The sequence below is a fragment of the Nematolebias whitei genome, chromosome 23 (genome assembly GCF_014905685.2).
Source record: "Nematolebias whitei isolate Nwh7 chromosome 23, NemWhi1, whole genome shotgun sequence".
Lineage (NCBI taxonomy): Eukaryota > Metazoa > Chordata > Actinopteri > Cyprinodontiformes > Rivulidae > Nematolebias > Nematolebias whitei.
The window spans coordinates 12,607,269-12,619,851 of record NC_056520.1 but is presented as its reverse complement, the minus strand read 5'-3'; the positions used below and the strand labels follow the sequence as shown (position 1 = coordinate 12,619,851).

Below are 12,583 nucleotides of genomic sequence, written 5' to 3'. Positions count from 1 at the left end.
TAGGTTTTAACATATCGGATATTGGCCAAAAATCCAATATCGTGCGTTCCTACTTTAAACCATTACCAAGTTAAAAATGTTTCAACTGTAAACAATTTGGCTGAGACCACATTTAAATAAACTGCATAATAAGTGCTGAGACAGTAAATCAGCTGAAGTCTGACTGAAGGGACTGAAGCGTCGGCTGATGCTCACAGGGAACCGAGTCGGAGCAGCGGTTCCTCTTGGCGTTGGCGTCGCTTTGCGCCACAGACACGGAGCTGGGCTCGGCCTGGTAGGAACACAGAGCCTCCCACTCCTTCATCAGGCGGTCCTTGTTCCTCAGGTGGTCCTCCATGTAAGCCTTTACCGCCAGAAAAACATGAACACTGGTTTCTACAGACAATTATAAAAGAAGTTCTAAACAAAAACAATAAAAACAACAGAAATAGAGAATTGCTGAAGAAATGTTGACAAGTATAGACAAGTAAAAACAGAAAAGTACTTAAACTGTGACTGTGCCACTGTCAAGTCAAAACCCTCAAGCTCCATCAAAATAAAAAGAAATCCTCCAATCAGAGTCAGGGGGCGTGTCTGACCAGTTTAGTTGCTAAGGTACAACTAGTAAGTGGGTGGGGCTTCTGCTGATGAACCACAGCAGAGAGGGATGCAAATTCCATTTGAATTTTTAACTTCTCAGATTCAACAAGTTCTGCACTAATTTTACTTCAAATTTTCTAATAAAAATAAAATTTAAATCTAAATGAGCTACAAGGTTAAAATTAAAAAATAAATTACTTTTTGATTTGTAGAGTGTTATAACCCTAGTTAGGAAAGTGTTGGATGTTGTGTGAAATGTAAACAGAACAGCCAATAAACATAGACTTTGTCTTTTCTGAGTGTTTTTCCTCTTTTATATTTTAGCTAATATTTTATCTCAGGTAGATTTTCTAGCTCAGTTTAAGCTTCTTCAGTAAATTTCAGCATTTCATAAAAATACAGATCAAAATATCCAGAGTTCAGAATAGAATAAATCAGTGGTTCCCAACCCTGGTCCCTGAGGAACACCATCCTGCATGTTTTAGTTGTTTTCTTGCTCCAACACACCTGATTCAGTGATATGATTACTTCCTCATGTTCTGCAGAAGCCTGTTAATCACCCACTCATTTAAATCAGATATGTCAAAGCAGGGAAACATGCAGGATGGTGTTCCTCAAGGATCAGGTTTGGGAACCATTTGAATAAATGATCTTTCAGTTAAAACTGACAAACTTAACTAACTTTTCAGGTAAAACTATATAATTTGTGTTTTTGTGTCATATTTCTTCCTGTGACATAATTAAACAAGGAACACAGATTTATTTTACCAAGATCATGTGACCCGTGGAGATGTCCATGTTGGCCTGTGCCGGCTCCTCGCACCACGATGGTGTGCTGCTGTGGGAGCTGGGACTGGGCTGGGCCCCGTCACTGAACTGGGACGACACGCTGCTCACCCTGGAGTCGGCCCCACCTGGTCCCGCTGTTCCACCTGGTCCTGCTCCGCCTCCTCCACCTCCGCCCGCTCCACTGGCTCCTCCCACCGCACCAAGGGCAGCGGCCTCCAGGCGCCCAAAGGCGCCTTTGGAGGCCATGTGCTGGCGGCACAGGTCCTAATGAGCCATTTGGAATGCATCGTTACACTCGTATTTTCAGCTTTTTTCAACTTTTACAAACATTTAAGTTAAGAAATCAATAAATTATAATAATTCAGTAAAAAAATTCATTGCTGCAACGTTTGGAAATGGTCCAACACGATTTGTTCACAAAGGAACAATCAAGATAAAATGTTTGTGTTTGTTTCTAATGTTAAATGTTGCTAAGGGTAAAAGACTAAAGAATGAAAACAAATTATTTTTTGTTACCAAAAATAAATCTTTGGAGCATTTGTTGTTATCCATTCAACCTTTATTTATACAGGTTAGTCCCATTGAGCCTCGGGGACTCATTTACAAAAGAGACCTGTTAATGTTATAGCCCACAGTTTGGTTTTGCTTTTTGCAAAGCAAAGTGCTAAGTGGTGGTAGCAGCCCCGTTAAGCTAACAGTCTTCTAAAGACTGAGCAGCTACAAATCTTCCGAATCATAACTATGGACTTGGATTTGGTCAGTTGGTCCCTCAACACAATTGATAACATTTCTTTGAAGAGAAGACAGGCTTTAGGCGAGCCGATTTGCCCTGTTGGCACGCACGCAGCTGGATATCTCATCGACTTTGAAGACTTGATGACGTGACGATCTCTGCTGTCATCTGTGGATTTTAAGGACACATTTATAATTGGATTTATGATAACTGGTTTCTGCTTTTTGGATTTGGCTGGTTCCTGTTCTATCAATAAACAAGGAAGTCGTCAGCAGCAAATCTGGACCTGGTCAGTCTGCCTGCCTTATATGATGGTTTGGTTTGTGCCTCGAGCACCCAGACTCTTGGCAGAATGGATCAGATCTCAGGGATTATTCTCAGGCACGTTCCATTGGTATGGTCATTTGGACGTTTCGGAACCGAGTGGACCGACACAGACTCAAGGTAGATGTCAATAAAGTTCTGTCCCCAAAACAGTTTATCTGAATTTGGCTCCCTGACTAGCATTAGGTATGTTTACATGGACATAAGTAACCGTATCAAACGGCCGTTCGGAATAAAAACGCGTCATGTAAACACTCTGTTCAGGTTATTTTTTGTTTATTCAGCGTGATCCGAAATAATGTGTGATCAGAACAAAACGGGTGGTTTATGCCAATTCATAACCTGAACGGTGCACATGTAAACGCTTGATCTGTTTGTTTTGATCTGATGGTGAATTTTTCAAATCAATTTTTTTTCATTATCACACTGTTGACCTTCAAACAGAGGTTAAAAGTGTGTTAGGAATTTTTTTTTCTCTCCAACCCTATGTGTTACTTTTCACCACTTTTTATTGTCTGTCCAAACAGGTCTCACTTGTAAATGAGTCTTCGAGGCTCACTGTGACTTATCTGTTTAAATAAAGGTTGAATGAATGAATGAAAAATGTATTTCTATCTAAACCATTAGTAAAATAGAAAAAAGTTACTTTTAGCATACAGCTAGCATTTAGCTTCTTTTAATTAGAGCCTTACTGATATATCGCTAGTAGGCCTGTCACGATAAACAATAAATCAATTAATCGCTTTATTATTTCTTTGCGTCTCTTTCTTTGTACTGAAGACACTGGATGACAAAAAGTGGTGCTCTTCAGTGTCCCCTCCCTTTCTCTTTAAAATCTGTTTTAACCGTCAAAAATCACGTTTTTGGATCATTAAAAGCAGCTAAGCTGAGAAGCTAAGCTACGAGCTAAGCTAACAGGCCAACCTCGGGGAAAAAACCTCCGTCTTGTCGAAACTCCAAAATTCACAGTTGAAATCCGTGCCTTCATGTAAAAAATTGTTTTCTCTGCAAAAAGAAGCAAGGGAACTTGTTTACTGATTTTTTTATTAAAAGCTTTGTAAGACAAATGCTATGCTAAAGAGCTCAAACCACGAGCGTCCGCCATTTTGAGAACCGAAAAACAGGAAGGAGAGACAGCCCATGTCACATCAAGGTGCCTCCCTCTCATTTTTCTTAAAGGGACACACTGCTCACGCCTTCATTATCCATCTTTCAGTTCAAACAGTCTTATCCTGCCATCCAGTGGACAAAAAAGGTACTACACTCAAAACAAATTAACCAACATTTCTTCTTAAATTTGACATTACTAATTATTTTCAAATTTCAAACAATATTATCATTTATCGCAATAATTTCAGAGACAATTAATCGCCCAGGAAAATTTGTTATTTTGACAGGCCTAATCGCTAGGGCCAATATTTTAGTCTGATATAGATGCTTGGGGACCTACTGGTATCGGTGATAATTTTCCCATTATGTGCCAATATAAACACTTCTAATTTTCACCCCTAAAATGCTGAAAACAGCTGTAATTGTACAACGTATCCAGTAGAGGGTGTATGAAGACTACTTTTAAGTCATTGCTGTTCACTTAAGTTTCACTTTCGCATACAGCACAACAAAGCAGGGAGCAATACTGTGTAGCATATTTTGCTGAACAGAGCATGGTAAGTTTATTTTAACTGACCTGTAAAAAAAAAAAATCAACAATAATAAAATCTCTTCAATTCTCCAACCCGCTTGTCATTAGTTACATGCCTCTCAAATTAGCAAGCTAATGTTTAGATAACCTAGCATAGGCTATTGTAAAACTTTATCCAGAACAATAAAACTAACGTAGAGGTAAAATATATCAGTGTTGGTAACGTTATCTTTGTCGTCCTCAATGAAATACATTGTTTGTCTGAAATATTATTTTTCTACAAAGAAAACAAAAACACAGCTGCGGTTAATACTAGTTAGGCTTTCACCATACGTGACAGACTGTTTAAACAATGAACACGAAGTGCGTTTCTTTGTTGAATTTATACTTTTGTAACGCACTTGATAACTTTATGGTGAAAAGTGAAGGATAGAAAATGTAAATGCACATTAGAAAAACTATTTTTATGACCAGTGCACCACTTGTAAACCTACTGTGGGACTACATATAGCGGATCTGATTAGCTTAGCTTCACGGTTGATAACAGCTGCGCTAAAAAACAAGCCCTGCTCCACTCGCTGTTTTCTTAGATTCTTGCAGGTGGACAAAGCTAAAAATTTCCAGCCATTATACTGGCTACCAGCGATAACCAAAATTTCCATATTGGTCGGGCTCTACGTTACACTTTTAACTACACTTTTATTACTTTTAAGTTTTCACTAAGAGCTAATAACTTGCTACTTTTACTTAAAATTTTGCTATGTGTAGCTTTGCTAACTTGGCTTTTAGCTAGCCTTTTGCTGCTTTGAGGTTTGACTTAGCCTTTTGCTACATTTACTTTTTAGCTAGCCTTTTGCTAATTTTAGTTTTTAACTTTTGTTTTGCAGGTTTTGCCTATTAGCTATAATTGAGCATATTTTAGCTAGCCGTTATTAACCTATATTTTAACGGATAGCCTTTTGTTTCTTATAGCTTTTAGAAAGTTAAGCTTTGAGCTTCACCATTTCAGCTTCTTCGGCAGATTTCAGCAGTCATTCAGCTGTCAGCGTTCATGTTGGGTTTTCACAGAATGGTGAAAAGTTTTTTAAAGTCTCCAGTGTTAATTCTAATTTTCTAACTTTCAGGCCCCACACCTGAAGCTTCTACTACTGAGATCTGAACAAGCTTTAATTTCCTCTTCACCTCCTAAAATTTCTTCTTTTTGATTCAGGTCAGAAAACAAAACCAACCAGATGATCGTTTTGTCTTAAAACGTGTAAACTGACGAGCTATTGCACTTTTGCCTTACCTGGTACTCCTGGTGACTGAAGCTGCCGCCCTCTGGTCCCAGGCCCAGCTTCTTCGCCGCCAGCCGGTGGGCGTGGTGACGGAGGCAAGCGATGGTCATGGTCGCCACCAGGATGCCACCAATGCAGGCCATGGCCACGAGCGTGGCGAACACCCAGCGGGAGCCTGGCTGGACTCTGGTCGCCAGGGGCAACGACTTCCCCTCGTTAACCTGTGGGAACCAAAGAGCATCCCTTCAGACAAAAAGTCTCCTGCTTAAACTTTCAAAATGGAAGCTCAAAGTAAAAGCAGAGTCAGTGAGTCCTGAGTTTTTCTTCAGTCCTCATCTCACCTGTTCAGCTCCGCTCTGCAGAACCTTCAGGCCCGTCTCAGACTCCAAGAAGTTCTTCTCTGCAACTAAAAAACACCAAACAGTAAATTAGTAATAGGACAGGCTTCTCCTCTTTTTATCCATCAAGTGAAACATCTGATTTACGGTGTGATTTTTTTTTTTTACAGTCACTAACAACCTAAACATAAATGCTGACCCAACATTAAACAGAAAAACCAACAGGGACAATCCTTCTAAACATATAACTTGAACAGGTCCTCCCATTCCCATCCCAGGATTACCCAGAAGGCTCAGCAGCTCAAACTATCTCTTTCATTCAAGTACAAAATGTAATGAATCTTCTTCATACAAAGTTAGTCATGGAGTTCCTCAGGGTTCAGTGCTTGGACCAATATTATTTACAATTATATATGCTTCCATTAGGTAATGTTATTAAACAGCACGTGATACATTATCATTGTTATGCTGATGATACACAGTTATATTTGTCCATGAAACCCACTGAAGCAAATCAGCTACTTAGACTACAAGCATGTCTTAAAGACATAAAAACCTGGATGATCCTAAATTTTCTGCTTTTGAACACAGACAAGACTGATTTAGTTTTTGGACCTGAGCATTTTAGGAATAAAATTTTCAGTCTTTCTCCCTCCTTGAATGGCATTAATCTGTCCTCCAGCTCTAATGTTAAAAATCTTGGTGCTATTTTCGATCAGGACATGTCTTTTATCCTCCACATTAAAAACGTTACTAGAACCGCATTCTTCCACCTGCGTAATATCACTAATATTATAAACATCTTATCTAAAAATGATGCAGAAAAACTGGTCCATGCATTTGTCACGTCTAGACTGGACTATTGCAATGGTTTATTATCTGGGTGTCCAAATACTTCTTTAAAACATCTTCAGTTGATCCAAAATGCTGCTGCCAGAGTCTTAACTGGAGTTAGTGGGAGAGATCATATCTCTCCAGTTTTAGCTTCTCTCCACTGGCTCCCTGTCAAATCCAGAACAGAATTCAAAATCTTACTTCTAACCTACAAAGCCCTCAACAACCTAGCTCCATTTTATATTACAGATCTTCATATGGTCAAAAAAAATGAATGCTTTGTAAGGCCTTCCTGAAGGCTCAGGGTTTCATGTTCTGGCCCCACCCACTTTATATCAGCATTTTAATTGGTCAATTTTCCTGTCAGCAATTAAACAAATTTATCCTGGAGAGACTCTGACTGCGTTCAGCCTTCTCTAAGGACAGTGAAGTCCTAACCAATGAGAGCTCCTTTTGTTTCTGCCCGGAGACAAAAATGGAAAATAATCTGACTGGTTGACTATATTTTCATTAAGTACATTTTTTTTTTCCTAACTGCAAATTAGTTTACAGAAAAAAAGAGAGAAAAAGAAAAGAAAAACTACATTGAACATGTTTATTTGATATAAAATAAGTATTGAACAAAAATTCTTGGGCCTTCTCTGAAAACACCGAAGGCCCTGAGCATTCCCCCGTGGGCTTTGGGAGTTTGGTCTGAGTGAAGCTGTGGTACCTGCACTGTCCGCGGCGTTGGAGGCCGTCAGGTTTTTGGAGTTTGGTCTGATCCTGAAGGTGACAGAAGGTCCAACGACGCTGCAGAGAAGGAAACAGATCAGCAAGACATGAGGATATAAACAGATTCTTTAAAAAAAACACGGATTAAGAGTTGGCTCATACAGCAGAACATATTCTACTTCAAAAATAAATGAAAACCTCTTATGAACTGCTGTTTGTTTATATATTGTTTAGATGTAAATACTTTTAGAGAAAGTCAGGAAATTATGCTCTTTTTGTTTTCAGCTGCGTGTGGTGCTGGGGGAGGTGACGTGTGTGTGTACGTGCTTATTGCTGTGTGCCTCCTTACTGTTTATTCATAATTAACTGTATAATCATGCTGACAGTAAATCTGGACATAGAACATGATTCCTGTAGTTCTTACCTTTCAGTTATCAGGCTCCTTTCTTGTGGAACCAAGTTCCAGTTTCTGTCCGTGAGGCTGACACATTGTCCAGTTTTAATATTGGGCTTAAGTCTTTGCGTTTTGATAAATCCTATAGTTAGGGTTGGATTGGGTTTCATAAGGTATCCCCTTAGTTATGCTGCTAGAGGCTTAAGACTGCTGGACAAACTGACCACATTTCCTCTGCTACTGTCTTTACTTACTCTGCTCTACCTGTTTTATATTTGTATCTTTTTCTATCCATATGATGTTTGTTTTGTCTTTCTTCCTATAGAAAGTACACCTGGACCTGCCATTCTGTGTTCATTGTCTCTCCTTCCTGTCCTCTGAAACCACAGCTGGTCCAAGCAGATGGCCGCTCATCCTGAGCCTGATTCTGCTGGAGGTTTTTTCCTGTTAAAAGGGAGTTTTTCCTTTCCACTGTTGCCTTTGTGCTTGCTCAGGATGGGAGACTGCGATGAAGTGAAGACTGAACACAATCTGATGCTGCCTTAGATAGATAACTTTACTAAGTGGCTTTCTTCAGTGCTCTGAGACAACTTCTCTTGTAACTTGGCGCTATATAAAAAAACTGAATTGAATTGAAAATTAATTATTATGTTGGCGTCCAATTTTGTGGACACGTTGGGCTCCATTTTGACACTTTGAAATATGCGTGGACGTGCTCTCATAAAACTGTGTCCAGAATAAATAACCTTTGGTGCTATTGTCACCCAATTTGAACTGGTAATAGGTAAGACGTGATGCTACAGCCTCATATAATTGTCCAGTCCATAACTCCTTCCCTCCATATGCATAAACATAACTAAATAATAAATAAATAAAAATCAGATGACAACAAAATTATGATTTTTGTGTTTTTTGTGTTACAGTTACATTATTTATGGTTAAAAAAAAATCAGTGTTATCTTTACAGAGATATCAACCTTTTGAATTTACTCCAAAGGGTTCAAAAAGAGCATTTAATTTAATTTGGATACATTTATTCTGGCGTTTTTAGCCTCCTGTTTGGAGACATTTAACAGGTTAATACATTTAAAAAAATAATAATAATAATAAAATATATATATATATATATATATATATATATGTTTAGTTATAAATCTGTGTTGTGAGTTCAATAACATGTTGTAGCTTTAAAGTGAATGCAGCACAAACAGCTTCAACTCATTTATTCCTGAGGGGGGGGGGATATGTAGCAGCTCTGAGGTTAGAAGCTGCTGCTGACCTTTGACCTCTGACCCACCTGATGTTGATGATGGAATCAGCGGCGAGACCGATCCTCTCAGACAGCAGCCGCAGCAGTCGCACCCCGTCTTTCAGACTTAGGGGGCTGCAGCAACAAATTCAAACACAGAACACACACACAGACACACACACACACACCTGGAGTCCAGAGCTCAAACGTCTGATGATTTGAGCAGTGAACTTCTTGTCTTTTTTTGTTTCCCTTAATTTTATTATTTTCTTTCACCTGCACTTCTGCTGGATGAGTTTTCCTCAAGTTATCATTCCTCTTCCTCCTCATATATATATTCATTTCATTTCCTATTTGTCAAATTATATTTCCTGTAGTTTTGTCTTTTCTTTTTTCTTTTCCCTTGTTTTGTTTTTCTTTCACTCCTATAACTTTATAACTTTTTCCTGTTTTCATGCATGTCGTTTCCTCTATGCCTTTATTTATACAAAAATCTATAAACAGCAAATCTTTTCTCTGTTTTTTTATTTCCTTTACTTCCGGTTAACAAACAAACAAACGTCACTTGTACAGACGAACAGGAAACGAGACAAGTCCTGATTGGTCGATGAATCAGGAAGTGAAACCTGCTGTACCTTTGATTGGTGACAATGTATCCAAACTCCGTCTGGTCCACTCTGTCCTGATCCACTGCCTCTTTCGGCTCTCCGTCCAGTTTGGTGGTGGGAGGCGGAGCCTCCTGGAGGACGGTCTTGTAGGCCATTGAACCCTCGGTGACCTGACCAGGAGAGACCGAGACGCTGATCTGCTGATTCAGAATCTGCTGTCGGTGGATTGTTTAGTTAAACTTGAACTCAGACTATATTAAACAAGAAATCGGACAACAGAAAACCTGAACTCAGACTTTGTCAAACCTGAACTAAGAATGTTAAACAAGAACTCCGATTTTCTAAAAACTAAACACAGACTTTATAAAACCTGCAATCAGGCTATATTAAACTTGACCTCAGACTACTGTAATTTCCAGACTAATGAGTGCACCTGAATATAAGCAGCGTCCACTAAATTAAAAATAATAATAATTTGTACATAAATAGGCCGCGCTTGTCTATAATCCGCGGGTATCCACGTTGTAACATGATATACAGTAGTCCCTCACTACTTCGCGGTTCGTTTATCGCAAACTCGCTCTATCGTGGTTTTTCAAAATAAGATTGGACATGACACACAATTGGCTGACTGATGGATGAGCCGCACGATCGGCACGGAGTTTTTTTATTTAAAATTAATTATTTTAAATTATTTAGCACCTGCTGCATCTTTGTGCATTTCCTCCTGCAGCAGATCAGCTGTTCTCCGTGCAGAGCGGAGAAGTGGGCGTGGCCAAGAACGCTTGCAGGTGGCTAAGAGCCTGTACCACGGCTGATAATTATTATTATTATTATTTTAAATACATAAATTAGCTGCGGCATTAGATAATCCACGGTCTTCAAAGCATGTGAAAAAAGTAGTGGCTTATAGTCTGGAAATTACGGTACATTAAACCTGAATTTAATCTATATAAAACCTGAACTCAAACTCTCCCTTTTTTAAATCTTGACCCCGACTATATGAAACTTGAACTTAGACTTTATACAGTAAACTTTACTCAGACGTTTTAAAGCTTGAACCAGACAATACAATTCAGACTTCATGAAAGTAACATTTAAACCACTATTTAAAGAAACAGAGACATCCTTACCTTCTTCGTTGTGGCTGTGTTCTCCCCATATTTTTCTTATGAATAAATCAAACCAAAATGATTAATATATACGTTCAAGTGATTTTGACAAGCTACGTAATATGTGATCGTGAGTTCTGTACATAGAGTACGTAAAAACTGCTGGTTGTTGGTGAAACCTTTGGTCTGTTCGGGGTCGTAGGAGTCCTTCAGCTGGAGATCCTTCAGAGCCGCCGGCAGGTCGTCCTGCTCCGGGGTCAGGTTCTTTATGTCCAGGTTGTAGTGGTCGAGCAGCAGAGCCAGCCTCTGCAGAGAGCGCTCTAAAAATGTAAAGATTTAAATAAAAACACAACGCTTGCAGACCAGACTCTTCAATCCAGGATGTGATTTGACACGAGAAGCTAAAAGAAATACGTCCTGAGTTTTCAACCATTTCTCTCACTGTTAACTTTGTCCCAAAACAAAATGCAGAAACGGAGGATGAATAAATGTCCCTTAAAGACCATAAACTTCCATTCGAAACACAAAAACAAGAAAGGTGTTAATTCTGAATGAACTTAATTATGAATAAACTAACATTAAACAAATAAACAGAGATAAGCTTTGACCAAAAATGACAAATTCTTATGACTTCATCAAAACGTATCATATAAGGGCAAAAAAATATATAGGATTTACAAATGTTTTTTTTAGAAAGAGCATCAAAAATGACGTTAAAATCACAAAAATAAAAATTAGAAACACAAATATGTAACAAAATAATAAACAAAATTAATCGAATACAAACTGCAAAAAAAAATGTGACTACGACAACGAAAGAAACAAAGAAACAAATAAATAATCTATAAAAACATTTTTAAAAAAATCACTAATATCTCCATTTGTCCCTTATTATTTACCGTCCATCCCCGACAGGAAGTTGTACTCCGGCTGCGTCTTCTTCTTCTGCGACGGCTGCTTCTGGAGCTGGCTGACCTGGGAAACGTGGTCCTCGTCGTAGTCCAGGGGGAAGTCCAGCTCCTGGAACAAGGAGGAGGAAGAGGGGAGGCCTGAGGTCCCCGCCCCTCTGTGGCGAGACAGAGACTGTGAGGAAGAGGAGGACGATGAAGGAGTAGCGAGGTACAGGGAGACCAGGTCCTGGAGGAGCTGCCGGTCCCGGTCCACAGAGTTTTCCTGGGATCTGGAGCGAGGGAAGGCTGGATTATCATCGAGGGAGTTGAGGGAGCGCTCCTCTTCATCCTGGAAGCCAAACTGCTGCTGAAGAAACAGAAACAGAAACACAGACGATGTTTGCTTCCTGCAGTTTACTTCCTGTACTTTACTTCCTGTAGTCCACTTCTTGTAGTTTACTCCCAGTAGTTAACTTCCTGTATATTATTTCCTAAGTGCTGGTGTAGATTCCAACTCAACCAGGGTATGGCAAATCCAAAAAAAAATAAATAAAATAAAAGTGGGTTCTAAGTTACAGTATAGAACAGGCCATTCAACTGGTGACCAGCGGGCCGGGCTTCAATCCGGCCCACTTCATTATACTTTACTTCCTGTACTATACTACACAACCTGTACTTTACTTCCTGTGGTTTGCTACCTGTACTTTACAACCTATACTTTACTCCCTGTATTTTACTCTGTGTACTGTACTACACAACTTGTACTTTACTTCCTGCGGTTTAATCTCTGTACTTTACAACCTATACTTTACTCCCTGTATTTTACTCTGTGTACTGTACTACACAACTTGTACTTTACTTCCTGCGGTTTAATCCCTGTACTTTACAACCTATAATTTACTCCTTGTACTGTACTACACAGCCTGTACTTTACTTCCCGTGGTTTACTCCCTGTACTTTAAAACCTACACTTTACTCCCTGTACTGTACTACACAACCTGCACTTTACTTCTTGTGGTTTACTCCCTGTATTTTACAACCTATAATTTACTCGTACTATACTACACAACCTGTACTTTACTTCCTGCGGTTTACTCCCT

General features: G+C 39.2%; 1 protein-coding gene across 1 annotated transcript in view; it reads right to left on the bottom strand.

The window, feature by feature from the left end:
* The window catches only part of LOC119429052 (receptor-type tyrosine-protein phosphatase-like N), a 27,634-nt gene that overhangs the window by 7,608 nt on the left and 7,443 nt on the right, over window positions 1-12,583 (bottom strand). The window contains exons 6-14 of the mRNA XM_037696769.1: window positions 11,493-11,850; window positions 10,773-10,913; window positions 10,615-10,649; window positions 9,509-9,651; window positions 7,229-7,308; window positions 5,686-5,750; window positions 5,356-5,565; window positions 1,348-1,632; window positions 165-343 (exon numbers count right to left, since the gene is read on the bottom strand). Of these exons, the coding sequence (XP_037552697.1) occupies window positions 165-343; window positions 1,348-1,632; window positions 5,356-5,565; window positions 5,686-5,750; window positions 7,229-7,308; window positions 9,509-9,651; window positions 10,615-10,649; window positions 10,773-10,913; window positions 11,493-11,850 (1,496 nt within the window). The remainder of the gene's footprint in view (window positions 1-164; window positions 344-1,347; window positions 1,633-5,355; window positions 5,566-5,685; window positions 5,751-7,228; window positions 7,309-9,508; window positions 9,652-10,614; window positions 10,650-10,772; window positions 10,914-11,492; window positions 11,851-12,583) is intronic.